The sequence below is a fragment of the Heterodontus francisci genome, chromosome 10 (assembly GCF_036365525.1).
Source record: "Heterodontus francisci isolate sHetFra1 chromosome 10, sHetFra1.hap1, whole genome shotgun sequence".
Classification (NCBI taxonomy): Eukaryota; Metazoa; Chordata; class Chondrichthyes; order Heterodontiformes; family Heterodontidae; genus Heterodontus; species Heterodontus francisci.
Window position 1 is genome coordinate 12635189 of NC_090380.1, and position 22604 is coordinate 12657792.

General features: G+C 42.5%; 1 protein-coding gene across 1 annotated transcript in view; it reads left to right on the plus strand.

The window, feature by feature from the left end:
* The window catches only part of LOC137374293 (coagulation factor X-like), a 131371-nt gene extending 116063 nt beyond the window's left edge, over positions 1 to 15308 (plus strand). Inside the window, exon 8 of the mRNA XM_068040108.1 lies at positions 14063 to 15308. Coding sequence (XP_067896209.1) covers positions 14063 to 14637 — 575 coding nt within the window. The 3' untranslated portion in view covers positions 14638 to 15308. The remainder of the gene's footprint in view (positions 1 to 14062) is intronic.
* Positions 15309 to 22604: the final 7296 nt, after the last annotated feature.

The following is a 22604-nucleotide window of genomic DNA, read 5'->3' on the forward strand; positions in this document are numbered from 1 at the left end:
CTAAACTGTAATAAACTGCTGACCACATGGGTCAGTAATAAACTGTAATAAACTGCTGCCCACATGGGTCAGTAATAATCTGTAATAAACTGCTGACCATATGGGTCAGTAATAAACTGCTCACCACATGGGTCAGTAATAAACAGTAATAAACTGCTGTCCACAGAGGTCAGTAATAAACTGTAATAAACAGATCAACAAATGTGTCAGTAATAAACTGCAATAAACTGCTGATCACATGGGTCAGTAATAAACTGCAATAAATTGCTGATCACATGGGTCAGTAATAAACTGTAATAAACAGATGAACAAATGCGTCAGTAATAAACTGCAATAAACTGCTGTCCACATGGGTCAATAATGAACTGTAATAAACAGCTGTCCACAGAGCTCAATAATAAACTGTAATAAACTGATGACCACATGGGTCAGTAATAAACTGTAATAAACTGCTGAACACATGGGTCAGTAATAAACTGTAATAAACAGCTGACCACAGAGGTCAGCAATAAACTGTAATAAACTGCTGCTCACATGGGTCAGTAATAAACTGTAATAAACTGCTGACCACAGAGGTCAGCAATAAACTGTAATAAACTGCTGAACACATGGGTCAGTAATAAACTGTAATAAACTGCTGTCAACATGGGTCAGTAATAAACTGTATTAAACTGCTGATCACATTGGTCAGTAATAAACTGCTGTCCACATGGGTCAGTAATAAACTCTAATAAACCGATGACCACATGGGTCAGTAATAAACTGTAATAAACTGCTGACCACAGAGGTCAGCAATAAACTGTAATAAACTGCTGATCACATTGGTCAGTAATAAACTGTAATAACTTGCTGACCACATGGGTCAGTAATAAACTGTAATAAACTGCTGACCACATGGGTCAATAATGAACTGTAATAAACTGCTGTCCACAGAGGTCAGTAAAAAACTGTAATTAGCCGCTGACAACAGAGGTCCGTAATAAACTATAATAAACTGCTTTCCACATGGGTCAGAAATAAACTATAATAAATAGATGACCATATGGGCCAGTAATAAACTGTAATAAACTGCTGACGACATGGGTCTCTAACAAACTGTAATAAACTGCTGACCTCATGGGTCAGTCATAATCTGTAAGAATCTGCTGTCCACAGAGATCAGTAATAAACTGTAATAAACTGCTGACCACATGGGTCTCTAACAAACTGTAATAAACTGCTGACCACATGGGTCAGTAATAAACTGTAATAAACTGCTGTCCACAGAGATCAGTAATAAACTGTAATAAACTGCTGTCCACAGAGATCAGTAATAAACTGTAATAAACTGCTGACCACATGGTTCTCTAACAAACTGTAATAAACTGCTGACCACATGGGTCAGTAATAAACTGTAATAAACTGCTGACCACATGGGTCAGCAATAAACTGCAATAAACTGCTGACCACATGGGTCTCTAACAAACTGTAATAAACTGCTGACCACATGGGTCAGTAATAAACTGTAATAAACTGCTGACCACAGAGGTCAGCAATAAACTGTAATAAACTGCTGATCACATTGGTCAGTAATAAACTGTAATAACTTGCTGACCACATGGGTCAGTAATAAACTGTAATAAACTGCTGACCACATGGGTCAATAATGAACTGTAATAAACTGCTGTCCACAGAGGTCAGTAAAAAACTGTAATTAGCCGCTGACAACAGAGGTCAGTAATAAACTATAATAAACTGCTTTCCACATGGGTCAGAAATAAACTATAATAAATAGATGACCATATGGGCCAGTAATAAACTGTAATAAACTGCTGACGACATGGGTCTCTAACAAACTGTAATAAACTGCTGACCACATGGGTCAGTCATAATCTGTAAGAATCTGCTGTCCACAGAGATCAGTAATAAACTGTAATAAACTGCTGACCACATGGGTCTCTAACAAACTGTAATAAACTGCTGACCACATGGGTCAGTAATAAACTGTAATAAACTGCTGTCCACAGAGATCAGTAATAAACTGTAATAAACTGCTGTCCACAGAGATCAGTAATAAACTGTAATAAACTGCTGACCACATGGTTCTCTAACAAACTGTAATAAACTGCTGACCACATGGGTCAGTAATAAACTGTAATAAACTGCTGACCACATGGGTCAGCAATAAACTGCAATAAACTGCTGACCACATGGGTCTCTAACAAACTGTAATAAACTGCTGACCACATGGGTCAGTAATAAACTGTAATAAACTGCTGTGCACAGAGATCAGTAATAAACTGTAATAAACTGCTGACCACATGGGTCTCTAACAAACTGTAATAAACTGCTGACCACATGGGTCAGTAATAAACTGTAATAAACTGCTGTCCACAGAGATCAGTAATAAACTGCAATAAACTGCTGACCACATGGGTCAGTAATAAACTGTAATAAACTGCTGACCACATGGGTCAGTAATAAACTGTAATAAACTGCTGTCCACAGAGATCAGTAATAAACTGTAATAAACTGCTGACCACATGGGTCTCTAACAAACTGTAATAAACTGCTGACCACATGGGTCAGTCATAAACTGTAAGAATCTGCTGTCCACAGAGATCAGTAATAAACTGTAATAAACTGCTGACCACATGGGTCTCTAACAAACTGTAATAAACGGCTGTCCACAGAGATCAGTAATAAACTGTAATAAACTGCTGTCCACAGAGATCAGTAATAAACTGCAATAAACTGCTGACCACATGGGTCTCTAACAAACTGTAATAAACTGCTGTCCACATGGGTCAGTAATAAACTGTAATAAACTGCTGACCACATGGGTCAGTAATAAACTGTAATAAACTGCTGTCCACAGAGATCAGTAATAAACTGTAATAAACTGCTGTCCACAGAGATCAGTAATAAACTGCAATAAACTGCTGACCACATGGGTCTCTAACAAACTGTAATAAACTGCTGACCACATGGGTCAGTCATAAACTGTAAGAATCTGCTGTCCACAGAGATCAGTAATAAACTGTAATAAACTGCTGACCACATGGGTCTCTAACAAACTGTAATAAACTGCTGACTACATGGGTCAGTAATAAACTGTAATAAACTGCTGTCCACAGAGATCAGTAATAAACTGCAATAAACTGCTGACCACATGGGTCAGTAATAAAATGAAATAAACTGCTGACCAGATGGGTCAGTAATAAACTGTAATAAACTGCTGACCAGAGAGGTCAGTAATAAACTGAATTAAACTTCTGTCCACATGGGTCAGCAATAAAATGTAATAAACTGCTGTCGACTGAGGTCAGTAATAAACTGTAATAAACTGCTGACCACAGAGGTCAGTAATAAACTGAATTAAACTTCTGTCCACATGGGTCAGCAATAAAATGTAATAAACTGCTGACCAGATGGGTCAGTAATAAACTGTTTTAAACAGCTCACCACATGGGACAGTAATAAACTGTAATAAACTGCTGACCACAGATGTCAGTAATAAACTGTTAACCACATGGGTCAGTAATAAACTTTCATAAACTGCTGACCACATGGGTCAGTAATAAAATGTAATAAACTGCTGACCACATGTGTCAGTAATAAACTGTAATAAACTGCTGACCACATGGGTCAGTAATAAACTGTCATAAACTGTTGACCACATGTGTCAGTAATAAACTGTAATAAACTGCTGACCACATGGGTCAGTAATAAACTGTAATAAACTGCTGACCACATGGGTCAGTAATAAACTGTCATAAACTGTTGACCACATGTGTCAGTAATAAACTGTAATAAACTGCTGACCAGATTTGTCAGTAATAAAGTGGAATAAACTGCTGTCCTCAGAGATCAGTAATAAACTGTCATAAACTGTTGACCACATGTGTCAGTAATAAACTGTAATAAACTGCTGACCACATGGGTCAGTAATAAACTGTCATAAACTGTTGACCACATGTGTCAGTAATAAACTGTAATAAACTGCTGACCACATGGGACAGTAATAAACTGAAATAAACTGCTGTCCACATGGGTCAGTAATAAACTGCAATAAACTGCTGATCACATGGGTCAGTAATAAACTGCAATAAACTGCTGACCACAGAGGTCAGTAATAAACTGTAATAAACTGCTGACCACATGGGTCAGTAATAAACTGTAATAAAATGTTGACCACATGGGTCAGTAATAAACAGTAATAAAACTGCTGTCCACAGATGTCAGTACTAAACTGTAATAAACTGCCGACCACAGAGGTCAGTAATAAACTGTAATAAACTGCTGACCACGTGGGTCAGTAATAAACTGTAATAAACTGCTGACCACATGGGTCAGTAATAAACTGCAATAAACTGTGGACCACATGGGTCAGTAATAAACTAGAATAAATTGACGACATCATGAGTCTGTAATAAACTGCAATAATCTGCTGACCACATGGGTCAGTAATAAACTGTAATAAACTGCTGACCACATGGGTCAGTCATAAACTGTAATAATCTGCTGTCCACAGAGATCAGTAATAATCTGAAATAACCTGCTAACCACATGGGTCAGTGGTAAACTGTAATAAACTGCTGACCAAATGGCTCAGTAATAAACTGTAATAAACTGCTGTGCACAGAGATCAGTAATAAACTCTAATAAACTGCTGACCACATGGGTCAGTAACAACCTGTAATAAACTGCTGAGCACATGGGTCAGTAATAAACTGCTGAGCACAGAGGTCAGTAATAAATTGAAATAAACTGCTGACCACATGTGTCAGTAACAAACTGTAATAAACTGCAGACCACATGGGTCAGTAATAAACTAGAATAAATTGCCGACATCATGAGTCTGTAATAAACTGCAATAAACCGCTGACCACATGGGTCAGTAATAAACTGTAATAAACTGCTGACCACATGGGTCAGTAATAAACTGTAATAAACAGCTGACCACAGAGGTCAGCAATAAACTGTAATAAACTGCTGCTCACATGGGTCAGTAATAAACTGTAATAAACTGCTGACCACAGAGGTCAGCAATAAACTGTAATAAACTGCTGAACACATGGGTCAGTAATAAACTGTAATAAACTGCTGTCAACATGGGTCAGTAATAAACTGTATTAAACTGCTGATCACATTGGTCAGTAATAAACTGCTGTCCACATGGGTCAGTAATAAACTGTAATAAACCGATGACCACATGGGTCAGTAATAAACTGTAATAAACTGCTGACCACAGAGGTCAGCAATAAACTGTAATAAACTGCTGATCGCATTGGTCAGTAATAAACTGTAATAACTTGCTGACCACATGGGTCAGTAATAAACTGTAATAAACTGCTGACCACATGGGTCAATAATGAACTGTAATAAACTGCTGTCCACAGAGGTCAGTAAAAAACTGTAATTAGCCGCTGACAACAGAGGTCAGTAATAAACTATAATAAACTGCTTTCCACATGGGTCAGAAATAAACTATAATAAATAGATGACCATATGGGCCAGTAATAAACTGTAATAAACTGCTGACGACATGGGTCTCTAACAAACTGTAATAAACTGCTGACCTCATGGGTCAGTCATAATCTGTAAGAATCTGCTGTCCACAGAGATCAGTAATAAACTGTAATAAACTGCTGACCACATGGGTCTCTAACAAACTGTAATAAACTGCTGACCACATGGGTCAGTAATAAACTGTAATAAACTGCTGTCCACAGAGATCAGTAATAAACTGTAATAAACTGCTGTCCACAGAGATCAGTAATAAACTGTAATAAACTGCTGACCACATGGTTCTCTAACAAACTGTAATAAACTGCTGACCACATGGGTCAGTAATAAACTGTAATAAACTGCTGACCACATGGGTCAGCAATAAACTGCAATAAACTGCTGACCACATGGGTCTCTAACAAACTGTAATAAACTGCTGACCACATGGGTCAGTAATAAACTGTAATAAACTGCTGACCACAGAGGTCAGCAATAAACTGTAATAAACTGCTGATCACATTGGTCAGTAATAAACTGTAATAACTTGCTGACCACATGGGTCAGTAATAAACTGTAATAAACTGCTGACCACATGGGTCAATAATGAACTGTAATAAACTGCTGTCCACAGAGGTCAGTAAAAAACTGTAATTAGCCGCTGACAACAGAGGTCAGTAATAAACTATAATAAACTGCTTTCCACATGGGTCAGAAATAAACTATAATAAATAGATGACCATATGGGCCAGTAATAAACTGTAATAAACTGCTGACGACATGGGTCTCTAACAAACTGTAATAAACTGCTGACCACATGGGTCAGTCATAATCTGTAAGAATCTGCTGTCCACAGAGATCAGTAATAAACTGTAATAAACTGCTGACCACATGGGTCTCTAACAAACTGTAATAAACTGCTGACCACATGGGTCAGTAATAAACTGTAATAAACTGCTGTCCACAGAGATCAGTAATAAACTGTAATAAACTGCTGTCCACAGAGATCAGTAATAAACTGTAATAAACTGCTGACCACATGGTTCTCTAACAAACTGTAATAAACTGCTGACCACATGGGTCAGTAATAAACTGTAATAAACTGCTGACCACATGGGTCAGCAATAAACTGCAATAAACTGCTGACCACATGGGTCTCTAACAAACTGTAATAAACTGCTGACCACATGGGTCAGTAATAAACTGTAATAAACTGCTGTGCACAGAGATCAGTAATAAACTGTAATAAACTGCTGACCACATGGGTCTCTAACAAACTGTAATAAACTGCTGACCACATGGGTCAGTAATAAACTGTAATAAACTGCTGTCCACAGAGATCAGTAATAAACTGCAATAAACTGCTGACCACATGGGTCAGTAATAAACTGTAATAAACTGCTGACCACATGGGTCAGTAATAAACTGTAATAAACTGCTGTCCACAGAGATCAGTAATAAACTGTAATAAACTGCTGACCACATGGGTCTCTAACAAACTGTAATAAACTGCTGACCACATGGGTCAGTCATAAACTGTAAGAATCTGCTGTCCACAGAGATCAGTAATAAACTGTAATAAACTGCTGACCACATGGGTCTCTAACAAACTGTAATAAACGGCTGTCCACAGAGATCAGTAATAAACTGTAATAAACTGCTGTCCACAGAGATCAGTAATAAACTGCAATAAACTGCTGACCACATGGGTCTCTAACAAACTGTAATAAACTGCTGTCCACATGGGTCAGTAATAAACTGTAATAAACTGCTGACCACATGGGTCAGTAATAAACTGTAATAAACTGCTGTCCACAGAGATCAGTAATAAACTGTAATAAACTGCTGTCCACAGAGATCAGTAATAAACTGCAATAAACTGCTGACCACATGGGTCTCTAACAAACTGTAATAAACTGCTGACCACATGGGTCAGTCATAAACTGTAAGAATCTGCTGTCCACAGAGATCAGTAATAAACTGTAATAAACTGCTGACCACATGGGTCTCTAACAAACTGTAATAAACTGCTGACTACATGGGTCAGTAATAAACTGTAATAAACTGCTGTCCACAGAGATCAGTAATAAACTGCAATAAACTGCTGACCACATGGGTCAGTAATAAAATGAAATAAACTGCTGACCAGATGGGTCAGTAATAAACTGTAATAAACTGCTGACCAGAGAGGTCAGTAATAAACTGAATTAAACTTCTGTCCACATGGGTCAGCAATAAAATGTAATAAACTGCTGTCGACTGAGGTCAGTAATAAACTGTAATAAACTGCTGACCACAGAGGTCAGTAATAAACTGAATTAAACTTCTGTCCACATGAGTCAGCAATAAAATGTAATAAACTGCTGACCAGATGGGTCAGTAATAAACTGTTTTAAACAGCTCACCACATGGGACAGTAATAAACTGTAATAAACTGCTGACCACAGATGTCAGTAATAAACTGTTAACCACATGGGTCAGTAATAAACTTTCATAAACTGCTGACCACATGGGTCAGTAATAAAATGTAATAAACTGCTGACCACATGTGTCAGTAATAAACTGTAATAAACTGCTGACCACATGGGTCAGTAATAAACTGTCATAAACTGTTGACCACATGTGTCAGTAATAAACTGTAATAAACTGCTGACCACATGGGTCAGTAATAAACTGTAATAAACTGCTGACCACATGGGTCAGTAATAAACTGTCATAAACTGTTGACCACATGTGTCAGTAATAAACTGTAATAAACTGCTGACCAGATTTGTCAGTAATAAAGTGGAATAAACTGCTGTCCTCAGAGATCAGTAATAAACTGTCATAAACTGTTGACCACATGTGTCAGTAATAAACTGTAATAAACTGCTGACCACATGGGTCAGTAATAAACTGTCATAAACTGTTGACCACATGTGTCAGTAATAAACTGTAATAAACTGCTGACCACATGGGACAGTAATAAACTGAAATAAACTGCTGTCCACATGGGTCAGTAATAAACTGCAATAAACTGCTGATCACATGGGTCAGTAATAAACTGCAATAAACTGCTGACCACAGAGGTCAGTAATAAACTGTAATAAACTGCTGACCACATGGGTCAGTAATAAACTGTAATAAAATGTTGACCACATGGGTCAGTAATAAACAGTAATAAAACTGCTGTCCACAGATGTCAGTACTAAACTGTAATAAACTGCCGACCACAGAGGTCAGTAATAAACTGTAATAAACTGCTGACCACGTGGGTCAGTAATAAACTGCAATAAACTGTGGACCACATGGGTCAGTAATAAACTAGAATAAATTGACGACATCATGAGTCTGTAATAAACTGCAATAATCTGCTGACCACATGGGTCAGTAATAAACTGTAATAAACTGCTGACCACATGGGTCAGTCATAAACTGTAATAATCTGCTGTCCACAGAGATCAGTAATAATCTGAAATAACCTGCTAACCACATGGGTCAGTGGTAAACTGTAATAAACTGCTGACCAAATGGCTCAGTAATAAACTGTAATAAACTGCTGTGCACAGAGATCAGTAATAAACTCTAATAAACTGCTGACCACATGGGTCAGTAACAACCTGTAATAAACTGCTGAGCACATGGGTCAGTAATAAACTGCTGAGCACAGAGGTCAGTAATAAATTGAAATAAACTGCTGACCACATGTGTCAGTAACAAACTGTAATAAACTGCAGACCACATGGGTCAGTAATAAACTAGAATAAATTGCCGACATCATGAGTCTGTAATAAACTGCAATAAACCGCTGACCACATGGGTCAGTAATAAACTGTAATTAACTGCTGACCACATGGTACAGTAATATTCTGCAATAAACTGCTGTCCACAGAGGTCAGTAATAAACTGTAATAAACTGCTGACCAAATGGGTCAGTAATAAACTGTAATAAACTGCTGACCACATGGGTCAGTAATAAACTGCTGTCCACAGATTTCGTTATTAATCTGCAATAAACTGCTGATCACATGGGTCAGTGATAAACTAGAATAAACTGGTGACCACATGCATCAGTAATAAACTGTAATAAAGTGCTGACCACATGGTTCAGTAATAAACTAGAATAAACTGGTGACCACATGCATCAGTAATAAACTGTAATAAACTGCTGACCACATGGGTCAGTAATAAACTGTCATTAACTGCTGATCACATGGGTCAGTAATAAACTGTAATAAACTGCTGACCACAAGGGTCAGTGGTAAACTGTAATAAACTGCTGACCACATGGGTCAGTAATAAACTTTAATAAACTGCTAACCACGGAGGTCAGTAATAAACTTTCATAAACTTCCGACCACATGGCTCAGTAATAAAATGTAATAAACTGCTGAACACATGGGTCAGTAGTAAACTGTAGTAATCTGCTGCCCACGGAGGTCAGTAATAAACTGTAATACACTGCTGACCACATGCATCAGTAACAAACTGTAATAAACTGCTGACCACAGAGGTCAGTAATGAACTGTAATAAACTGCTGACCACAGAGGTCAGTAATGAACTGTAATAAACTGCTGACCACATGTGTCAGTAATAAACTGGAATAAACTGCTGTCCACAGAGATCAGTAATAAACTGTAATAAACTGCTGACCACATGCATCAGTAACAAACTGTAATAAATTGCTGACCACAGAGGTCAGTAATGAACTGTAATAAACTGCTGACCACATGGCTCAGTAATAAACAGTAATAAACTGCTGTCCACAAAGGTCAGTACTAAACTGTAATAAACTGCTGTCCACATGGGTTAGTACTAAACTGTAATAAACTGATGACCACATGAGTCAGTAATAAACTGTAATAAACTGCTGGCCACAAGGGTCAGTAACAAACTGTAATAACCTGCTGACCACAAGGGTCAGTAACAAACTGTATTTAACTGCTGACCACTTGGGTCAGTAATAAACTGTAATAAACTGTTGACCACATGGGTCAGTAATAAACTAGAATAAATTGCTGACATCATGAGTCTGTCATAACCTGCAATAAACTGCTGACCACATGGGTCAGTAATAAACTGTAATAAACTGCTGACCACAAGACTCAGTAACAAACTGTATTTAACTGCTGACCACATGGGTCAGTAATAAACTGTAATAAACTGTTGACCACATGGGTCAGTAATAAACTAGAATAAATTGCTGATATCATGAGTCTGTCATAACCTGCAATAAACTGCTGACCACATGGGTCAGTAATAAACTGTAATAAACTGCTGACCACATGGGTCAGTAATATTCTGCAATAAACTGCTGACCACAAGTGTCAGTAACAAACTGTAATAAACTGCAGACCACATGGGTCAGTAATAAACTGTAATAAACTGCTGACCACATGGGTCAGTAATAAACTTTAATAAACTGCTGACCACATGGGTCAGAGATAAACTGTAATAAACTGCTGACCACATGGTTCAGTCATAAACTGCTGACCACACATCCAGTAATAAATTGTAATGAATGGCTGAGTAGATAAGTCAGTATTAAACTGCTGACCACATGGGTCTGTAATAAACTGCTGACCATATGGGTTAGTAACTAACTGCTGTCCACATGGGTCAGTAATAAAATGTTGTCCACATGGGTCTGTAATAAACTGCTGACCCCGAGGGTCAGTAATAAACTGCAATAAACTGCTGACCACAGCAATCAGTAATATAAACTGACTACACAGGTCAGTTATATAATGTAATAAACTTCTGACAACATAGGTCAGTAATAAACTGCAATAAACTACTGACCACATGGGTCAGTTATAATTGGAATAAACTCCTGCCCACACGAATCAGTAATAAACTGTAATATACTGCTGGCCTCATGTATCTGTAATAAATTGTAATACAGTGCAGAATCGATGGGTCAGAAATAAATTGTAATTTTGTTTATTCATTCATGGGAATGTGGACATCGCTCGTAAGGCCAGCATTTATTGCCCATCCCTAATGCCCTTGAGAAGGTGGTGGTGAGCTGCCTTCTTGAACCGCTGCAGTCCTTGGAATGTAGGTGCACCCACAGTGCTGTAAGGAAGGGAGTTCCAGGATTTTGACCCAGTGACAGTGGAGGAACGGCGATACAGTTCCAAGTCAGGATGGTGTGTGGCTTGGAAGGGAACTTGCAGATGGTGATGTTCCCATGCATCTTCTGCCCTTGACCTTCCAGGTGGTAGAGGTAGTGGATTTGAAAGGTGCTGTCAAAGGAGCCTTGGTGCATTGCTGCAATGCATGTTATAGATGGTATACACTGCAGCCACTGTGCATCGGTGGTGGAGGAAGTGAATGTTTGTGAATGGGGTGCCAATCAAGCGGGCTGCTTTGTCCTGGATGGTGTTGAACTTCTTGAGTGTTCTTGGAGCTGCACCCATCCAGGCAAGTGGAGAGTATTCCATCACACTCCTGACTTGTGCCTTGAAGATGGCGGACAGGCTTTGGAGAGACAGGAGGTGAGTTACTCGCTGCAGAATTCCCAGCCTCTGACATGCTGTTGTAGCCACGGCATTTATCTGGCTGCTCCAGTTCATTTTCTGGTCAATGGGAACCCCCAGTATGTTGATAGTGGGGGATTCAGCAATGGTAATGCCATTGAACATCAAGGGGGGATGGTTAGATTCTCTCTTGTTGCATCTGGACATGGGCTGTTTCAGTATCTGAGGAGTCGTGAATGGTGCTGAATATTGTGCAATCATCAGCAAACATCTCCACGTCTGACATTATGAAGGAGGGAAGGTCATTGATGAAGCAGCTGAAGATGGTTGGGCCTAGGACTCTACCCTGAGGAACTCCTGCAGTGATGTCCTGGAGCTGAGATGATTGACCTCCAAATACCACAACCATCTTCCTTTGTGCTAGGTATGACACCAACCAGCGGAGGATTTCCCCCTGATTCGCATTGACTCCAGTTTTGCTCGGGCTCCTTGATGTCATACTCAGTCAAATGCTGCCTTGATGTCAAGGGCAATCACTCTCACCTCACCTCTAGAATTCAGCTCTTTTGACATGTTTGATTCAAGGCTGTAATGAGGTTAGGAGCTGAGTGGCCCTGGCAGATCCCAAACTGAGCATCACTGGCCCTGGCCACTCAGAGTACACAGGTCAGTAATAAACTGGATTAAGCTGCTGACCACACAGGTCAATAATAAGCTGTAATAAAGTGCATGCACAGGTCAGTAATAAACTGGAACAAACTGCTGACCACACAGGTCATTAAATAACTGCTGCACACATGGGTCAGTCGTGAACTGTAATAAACTGCTCATCACATGGGTCAGTAATAAACTGATGTGTACATGGGTCAGTACTAAACTGTAAAGGCCAGCTATGCAACCTGAACCCGACGGGACCCGACAACATGTGTCGGCTTTGGGTCGGGTCAGGTCGCACCTCCGGGCCCAGCATTCGGGCTTGGCTCGGGTCGGGCTGAGGCAGACACATTCTATCACCACCTCAGGTAAGTGGCTCCAATGTTAATTTACTTTTTGGGCTTGAGAGGTGTTTTTTTTAACAGTTATTTTAAGCTTGTGCAGATAAGGAACAAAGTGAAAAATGGAAGGTAGGTTAACTGATGGTCAGGTCAGGTCGGGTCAGGTGCGGGAAAAAATGGAAGGACTCGGGCCGGGTCGGGTTTGGGGTCGGGTTTCATTTGCAGACCTGAGCCGGCCTTTAGTAAACTAATAAATTGCTGGCCACGTGGGTCAGTAATAAACTGTAATAAAATGATGTGCATATGGGTCAATAATAAACTGTAGTTAGCTGCTGAGTACACGGACCAGTAATAAACTGCTGGGTACGTGGGTTAGGAATAAACTGTAATGAACTGCTGAGTACATGGGTTGTGCACTGATGTTTAAAAAATGTTGGGAAGCTGTTGCAATTTTCTATCCAGCTTTACTTGGAGGTGACACAGAGCTGAGAGACATACTGAATGGTAGATTGTGCTGATGTACACTATTTGTACAAACCATTCCTGAGAACAGATTAACAGCTCATTTTATGTTGAAAACCTTGTGTTGAAAACCTTTCATGGCCTTGCTCAAAATCCCTCTACTCACACCACCCTCCCCCCAGTATCTGTATCTCCGGCCCTACAACCCTCCAAGTTTGATGCATTCCTCCAATTCTGGCCTCTTGTGCATTCCACTCTCTCTTCACCTCGCCTTTGGCAGCTTTGCCTTCAGCTATCTAAGTCGTAAACTCTGGAATTCCTTCCCTGAACCTCTCCACCCCTCCCTCCTTTAAAACCCTCCTTAAAATGGACCTCTTTGCCCAATCTTTTAGCCATCTACCCTAATGTCCCTTTGGCTGCTTGGCTGGCTCACAGTTTATGTCACTGTGAAACACCTTGGTATGTTTCACTGCATTGAAGGGGCTTTAAAATGCCATTGTTGTTAAAATGTGGAGAATTTTCTCATTTGGGAATAGAATCACTTCATTGTTTGTGAACAAATTGATGGAAGTTTGACCATCAAATAACTGATACCAGGGCATTTGTAAAGTACTGGGTTAATATCTTATTGACACCTATTTCTTATTATCTACCAGGTGAGTTTGATATCAAAAAGGATGAGAATACAGAACAACGTCAAGATGTTGTGGCAGCAGTTGCCCACCATAAGTTCGTGGAGAAAACATATGACAATGATATTGCAGTTCTGCTTCTGAAGAACCCTGTAGAATTCAACGAGAACATTGTCCCAATCTGCCTGCCCCAGAGAGAGTTTGCAGAGACGGTTTTGATGAAAATGCCGAATGCCTTAATCAGCGGTTGGGGCCGTGTCCTTGACCAAGGGATGACAGCCGACAAGCTGCAGCGCCTCACCGTGCCATATATCGATCGGACCGAGTGCATTGAGTCCAGCAAGTACCCTGTGTCTCAGAACATGTTCTGTGCTGGCTACAAGGACGAGAACCAAGATGCGTGTCAAGGGGACAGTGGTGGGCCCCATGTCACCCAACACAAGAACACCTGGTTTGTGACTGGCATTGTGAGCTGGGGAGAAGGATGTGCACAAAAGGGGAAATATGGCATTTACACAAAAGTGTCAAAGTACATCAGGTGGCTCAAAATGGTTATGAAACAGTTTCATAGTAACAGGAACGCAAGCTCATTTAATTAGTTCTGAAATGGATCTCATATGCATAGAAAACAAAGAGCACACATCTTATAGGAGTGCAGATGAGTGATACAATTAGATTCTCTCCCCACCAAATCCAGTAACACATCACATTGAAACAATGCTCACATTTTAATAGAAGATATAGACCAAATTCAAACTACTTTAAGTCCACATAACCAAAGTTACATCAATTATCCTCAGAATGCTATGGTTTATCTACCTTGGCCTCGAATTTGCGGTTGTAATGACAGTGAAAATGTTAGCACTCATCATCATTACTGTGTAAAACTGACAATAACTTTGTGCATCTGCACGTGCGCAGTTAAACGTGGAAATCAGGGGGCTGCTGTCATGGATACCTGGCTCCTAAATAGAATGTACTGTTGTAGTCTTCACAGATGCAATCAGCACAGAGTCACTGATTTGATGTGAACTTCAGTTTTTTACACACTATTCTAATTCTAAAAACATTTTGTTGTTAAACTTTGTTGAATGAGGTACAAAGACATAATTACTGCTGAACAACCCCGATGTGACTGAAAAACTAAGTTTACATGTGTGGAGTGTCATTCCCTCTATTCCATGCTAAAACTTTCATGATTCTTCAAATAATACAAATTAATTTGTTTAAAGTTTGTTTATGATATCCATAATAAAAATGATCAACAGAATATGACACTGCCTGGTCGTCAAATGCTATTAGTGACACTGAACACTGCAGGATGTGTGACAGTGATGGATACACTCAACAGTACAAGTGCACAATAGTGACGGTTACACTGAACTGTACAGCATCTGCACGATTGATAGATCGGCACAGTGGCGCAATGGTTAGCACCGCAGCCTCACAGCTCCAGCGACCCGGGTTCAATTCTGGGTACTGCCTGTGTGGAGTTTGCAAGTTCTCCCTGTGTCTGCGTGGGTTTCCTCCGGGTGCTCCGGTTTCCTCCCTCATGCCAAAAGACTTGCAGGTTGATAGGTAAATTGGCCATTATAAATTGCCCCTAGTATAGGTAGGTGGTAGGGAAATATAGGGACAGGTGTGGATGTGGTAGGAATATGGGATTAGTGTAGGATTAGTATAAATGGGTGGTTGATGGTCGGCACAGACTCGGTGGGCCGAAGGGCCTGTTTCAGTGCTGTATATCTAAACTAAACATATCCTGTAGGGTACCGAGTGCCTAATAGTGATGGATACACTGAACATTGCTTGGTGTATAATAGTGACAGATGAACTGAACAGTGGAGAATGAGTAACAGTGATAGATACTCTGAACTGTGTGGGATTTTACCAGCCCCGGGGCTGCCTGCTGAATGGAGGTAGGCAGTCACTTGCAGTGCCACTGTAATTCTGCCAGTGGCAGAGTGGCTCTCTGCCACCTGGAGAGGCTGCCAGCTGCATGGAGGCAGCATCCCAGCGGCTCCCTGGGTGGAGGTCATCGGAGTCACAGGAGTCCCCTCTGTTAAGTGGGGTCTACCACCCTCCGTACTGAGGCGCCCTCATATTATCCGGCCTGCTTCAGCAGTGTCCACTCCTCCCAGTGGCGCTGCTGAGGCTTCACAACTGCAAACCCTCTGATTGGACCGGCAGCATCAGCAGCTCGCCCACCCTCCTTAATTGGCTGGCGGGGCCGGTGGTGGTTAATTAAAAGGCCGACCCTGAGAAGATTGCCGATGCGGTCCCGCTGCCCGTCCATGCAGCCCCGGGACCCACGTATGGTCCCGACATCAGGATTTACCCCACTTCCAATAAAAATTCTGGTCACTATAGCGACAGACACAGTAAACAGTGCCAAGTTTCCAACAGTACAGGATAAATTAAACCGTCTAGTGTCTTTCATAGCGACAGACACATTAAATGGTGCTTAATGTACAATAGAGAGGGATACACTGAACAGTGCACAGTAATGAAAGAAACATTGATCAAAACCATGTGCATTATCGACAGTTACACTGAACACTACCAAGTGTAAAAGAAAAGACTTCCTTTTATATGGTGCCTTTCACGACCTCAGGACATTCCACAGCACTTTAGACGCAATGAAGAACTTTTGAAGTGTAGTCACTGTTGTAATATAGGAAACACAGCAGTCCATTTGCACACAGAAAGCTCCCACAAACAGCAATGTGATAATGATCAGGTAATCTGTTAACCGGGGACAAATACAATTGCGGCATGCAAAATGATGATGGGCATTGATAGGTTAGATAGGAAGATAATTTTTCCCTTAGCAGGGGAGTCAATAACCAGGGGGCATAGATTTAAGGTAAGGGGCATGAGGTTTATCAGGGATTTGAGAAAAAATATTTTCACCCAGAGGTTGGTTGGAATCTGGAACTCACTGCCTGAAGGAGTGGTAGAGGCAGGAACCCTCACAACATCTAAGAAGTATTTAGATGAGCACTTCAAACACCATTGCATACAAGGCTACAGGCCAAGTGCTGGAAAATGGGATTGGAAGAGTTAGGTGATTGATGGCCGGTACAGACACGATGGGCCGAAGGGCCTGTTTCTGTGCTGTATAACTCCACGTCTCCATGACTCTGAAATATTGTCAGGACTCCGGAGAGAATGACCTTTCTCTTCCTCAAAATAACAGCATGGAGTCTTTGATACCCACCTGAGAGAGCAACATAGCCTCAGTTTAACAGCTCACCTGAAAAGCAGTGCAGCACTCCCTCAGTACTGCACTGTCAGCTGAGATTTTTGGGCACAGTCTCAGGAGCAGGACCTGAACTCACAACCTTTGGAATACAGGTAAGAGTACTACCAACTGAACCCCAGCTAACAGATATGCAGAACAGTAGCATCTACAGTAAACAGTGAAAAATGTGCAATAGTGGACAGATGCATTGAACGGTGCAGAGAGAAAGAGAAGAAAAATAAAGCTAAAGACACCATATCTGAATGTGCAAAGCATTCACAAGAAAATAGATGAATAGCACACATGGAAATTAATGGTTTTGAACGAATAGCCATTGCAGAGATGTGTTTGCAAAGTGACCAAGGTTTGAAACCAAATATTCCAGGACTTTTAGAAGAGGTTGAGAAAATGCAAAAAACCGGGATGGGGAGTGGCGGGGGGTAGCCCTGATAATAAAAGCAGTGAAGGAAAAGGATCTTAACTCAGAAAATCAAGATGTAGAATCAGTTTAAGTGAAGCTAAGAAACAGCAAGGGGCAGGAAATGTTGGTGGGAGTTGTTTGTAGGACCCCAACAGCCATCGTACTGTAGGCTAGAAGATAAATCAGGAAATTAACAATGGAACTACAGTAATCATGGTGGCTTTTAATCTTCATACAGACTGGGCAAACCAAATTTGCAGTAATAGTATGGAAAACAAGTTCATGGAATATATACACATTAGTCTTCTACATCAGTATGTTGAGGAACCAACAAGGGAACAGATCATTTTAGATCCAGTATTGACAATGAGAAAATATTAATTAATAACCTAGTGTTCTGAACACTAGACTTTGTAACAAGATTATGTTTTAAATCTGTGATTTTTAAACGTTTAAGATGGAGTCCAAGAAGTCGGGTAACCTCACATCTACTCTGCCTAAGGACAAGACAGAAATCTTGGTTACCAGGACAGCAGAGAAAAACAGATCAAAGACTTTTTTTTTGAAAATCAGAGACTGCAGGGGTAACACCTGAAGAGCAATGGGTTTCATCCTCCCAGACTTTCAGATCGTAAACAAGGAGCCAGTGATTCTGAGGATGCAAATGTACCAGGCAGCTGTTAACACCTGGGAACAATGGAAGGCCCAGGTGGCTCTGTGAAACCAGACTTCTGGACTTTGCATATTGGAAAAGAACAATAAGCTATTGACATAAAAGCAAAATACTGCGGATGCTGGAAATCTGAAACAAAAACAAGAAATGCTGGATTCACTCAGCAGGTCTGGCAGCATCTGTAGAAAGAGAAGCAGAGTTAACGTTTCGGGTCAGTGACCCTTCTTCGGAACTGACAAATATTAGAAAAGTCACAGATTATAAACAAGTGAGGTGGGGGTTGGGCAAGAGATAACAAAGGAGAAGGTGCAGATTGGACCAGGCCACATAGCTGACCAAAAGGTCACAGAGCAAAGGCAAACAATATGTTAATGGTGTTTTGAAAGACAAAGCATTAGTACAGATTAGGTGTGAATATACTGAATATAGAACATCAGCAAGTGCAAACCTGAAGAAAAACAACCTGAAAAAAACAGTGGGTAAGCAAACTGAACAAACTAAGATGAAATGAAATAAATGCAAAAAATGTAAAAAGGAATGCAAAAAAAAGGAAGAAAAAATAACTAAAAATGACTAAAAATGAAAGTAAAGTGGGGGGCTGTCATGCTCTGAAATTATTGAACTCAATGTTCAGTCCGGCAGGCTGTAGTGTGCCTAATCGGTAGATGAGATGCTGTTCCTCGAGCTTGCGTTGATGTTCACTGGAACACTGCAGCAATCCCAGGACAGAGATGTGAGCATGAGAGCAGGGGGGAGTGTTGAAATGGCAAGCAACCGGAAGCTCAGGGTCCTGCTTGCGGACTGAGCGGAGATGTTCCGCAAAGCGGTCACCCAGTCTGCGCTTGGTCTCCCCAATGTAGAGGAGACCACACTGTGAGCAGCGAATACAGTATACTACATTGAAAGAAGTACAAGTAAATCGCTGCTTCACCTGAAAGGAGTGTTTGGGGCCTGGGATAGTGAGGAGAGAGGAGGTAAATGGGCAGGTATTACACCTCCTGCGATTGCAAGGGAAGGTGCCCTGGGACGGGGACGAGGTGGTGGGAGTAATGGAGGAGTGGACCAGGGTGTCGCGGAGGGAACGATCCCTTCGGAATGCTGACAGGGGAAGGGAGGGGAAGATGCGACTGGTAGTGGCATCACGCTGGAGGTGGCGAAAATGGCGGAGGATGATCCTTTGGATATGGAGGCTGGTGGGATGAAAAGTGAGGACAAGGGGAACCCTGTCACGGTTCTGGGAGGGAGGGGAAGGGGTGAGGGTAGAGGTGCGGGGAATGGGTCGGACACGGTTGAGGGCCCTGTCAACCACAGTGGGGGGAAATCCTCGGTTGAGGAAAAAGGAGGTCATATCAGAAGCACCGTCATGGAAGGTAGCATCATCAGAGCAGATGCGTCGGAGACGGAGAAACTGGGAGAATGGAATGGAGTCCTTACAGGAGGTAGGGTGTGAAGAAGTGTAGTCGAGGTAGCTGTGGGAGTCAGTGGGCTTATAATGGATATTGGTAGACAACCTATCCCCAGAGATGGAGACAGAGAAGTCAAGGAAGGGAAGGGAAGTGTCAGAGATGGACCATGTAAAGGTGAGAGAAGGGTGGAAATTGGAAGCAAAGTTGATAAAGTTTTCGAGTTCGGGGCGGGAGCAGGAAACGGCACCGATACAGTCATCAATGTACCGGAAAAAGAGTTGGGGGAGGGAGCCTGAGTAGGACTGGAACAAAGAATGCTCAACATATCCCACAAAAAGACAGGCATAACTAGGACCCATGCGGGTACCCATAGCGACACCTTTTACTTGAAGGAAGTGCGTGGAGTTGAAGGAGAAGTTGTTCAATGTGAGAACAAGTTCAACCAGGCGGAGGAGGGTGGTGGTGGATGGGGACTGGTTGGGCCTCTGTTCCAGGAAGAAGCGGAGAGCCCTCAAACCATCCTGGTGGGGGATGGAGGTGTAGAGCGATTGGACGTCCATAGTGAAGAGGAGGCGGTTGGGACCAGGAAACTGGAAATTGTCAAAATGACGTAGGGCGTCAGAAGAGTCACGGATGTAGGTGGGAAGAGACTGCACCAGCGGAGAAAAGATAGAGTCTAGATAGGAAGAAATAAGTTCAGTTGGGCAGGAGCAGGCTGACACAATGGGTCTGCCGGGACAGTCCCGTTTGTGGATTTTGGGAAGAAGATAGAAGCGGGCTGTCCGGGGTTGCAGGACTATGAGGTTGGAAGCTGTAGAGGGAAGATCTCCAGAGGAGATGAGGTCAGTGACAGTCCTTTGGACGGTGGCTTGATGTTCGGTGGTGGGGTCATGGTCCAGAGGGAGGTAGGAAGAGGTGTCTGTGAGTTGGCGTTGAGCTTCTGCAAGGTAGAGGTCGGTACGCCATACAACAACAGCACCACCCTTGTCTGCAGGTTTGATGACCATGTCGGGGTTAGACCTGAGAGAACGGAGTGCCTCAAGTTCAGAGGGGGACAGGTTAGAGTGAGTGAGGGGGGCAGAGAAATTGAGACGACCAATGTCTCGCCGACAGTTTTCAATGAAGAGATCAAGAGCGGGTAAGAGGCCAGGGTGAGGGGTCCAGGTAGAGGGAGAATACTGGAGGCGGGTGAATGGGTCTGCTGGTCGGGGGGAGGACTCCTGGTCAAAGAAGTGAGCCCGGAGGCGGAGGCGACGGAAGAAGAGCTCAACGTCATGCCGAGCGCGAAATTCATTGAGGTGGGGGCGTAAGGGGATAAAACTGAGTCCTTTGCTGAGTACAGAACGCTCAGCATCAGAGAGGGGGAGGTCAGAGGGTATAGTGAATACACGGCAAGGGGTCTATCTTTTCTCCGCTGGTGCAGTCTCTTCCCACCTACATCCGTGACTCTTCTGACGCCCTACGTCATTTTGACAATTTCCAGTTTCCTGGTCCCAACCGCCTCCTCTTCACTATGGACGTCCAATCGCTCTACACCTCCATCCCCCACCAGGATGGTTTGAGGGCTCTCCGCTTCTTCCTGGAACAGAGGCCCAACCAGTCCCCATCCACCACCACCCTCCTCCGCCTGGCTGAACTTGTTCTCACATTGAACAACTTCTCCTTCAACTCCACGCACTTCCTTCAAGTAAAAGGTGTCGCTATGGGTACCCGCATGGGTCCTAGTTATGCCTGTCTTTTTGTGGGATATGTCGAGCATTCTTTGTTCCAGTCCTACTCAGGCCCCCTCCCCCAACTCTTTTTCCGGTACATTGATGACTGTATCGGTGCCGTTTCCTGCTCCCGCCCCGAACTCGAAAACTTTATCAACTTTGCTTCCAATTTCCACCCTTCTCTCACCTTTACATGGTCCATCTCTGACACTTCCCTTCCCTTCCTCGACTTCTCTGTCTCCATCTCTGGGGATAGGTTGTCTACCAATATCCATTATAAGCCCACTGACTCCCACAGCTACCTCGACTACACTTCTTCACACCCTACCTCCTGTAAGGACTCCATTCCATTCTCCCAGTTTCTCCGTCTCCGACGCATCTGCTCTGATGATGCTACCTTCCATGACGGTGCTTCTGATATGACCTCCTTTTTCCTCAACCGAGGATTTCCCCCCACTGTGGTTGACAGGGCCCTCAACCGTGTCCGACCCATTCCCCGCACCTCTACCCTCACCCCTTCCCCTCCCTCCCAGAACCGTGACAGGGTTCCCCTTGTCCTCACTTTTCATCCCACCAGCCTCCATATCCAAAGGATCATCCTCCGCCATTTTCGCCACCTCCAGCGTGATGCCACTACCAGTCGCATCTTCCCCTCCCTTCCCCTGTCAGCATTCCGAAGGGATCGTTCCCTCCGCGACACCCCGGTCCACTCCTCCATTATCCCCACCACCTCGTCCCCGTCCCAGGGCACCTTCCCTTGCAATCGCAGGAGGTGTAATACCTGCCCATTTACCTCCTCTCTCCTCACTATCCCAGGCCCCAAACACTCCTTTCAGGTGAAGCAGCGATTTACTTGTACTTCTTTCAATGTAGTATACTGTATTCGCTGCTCACAGTGTGGTCTCCTCTACATTGGGGAGACCAAGCGCAGACTGGGTGACCGCTTTGCGGAACATCTCCGCTCAGTCCGCAAGCAGGACCCTGAGCTTCCGGTTGCTTGCCATTTCAACACTCCCCCCTGCTCTCATGCTCACATCTCTGTCCTGGGATTGCTGCAGTGTTCCAGTGAACATCAACGCAAGCTCGAGGAACAGCATCTCATCTACCGAT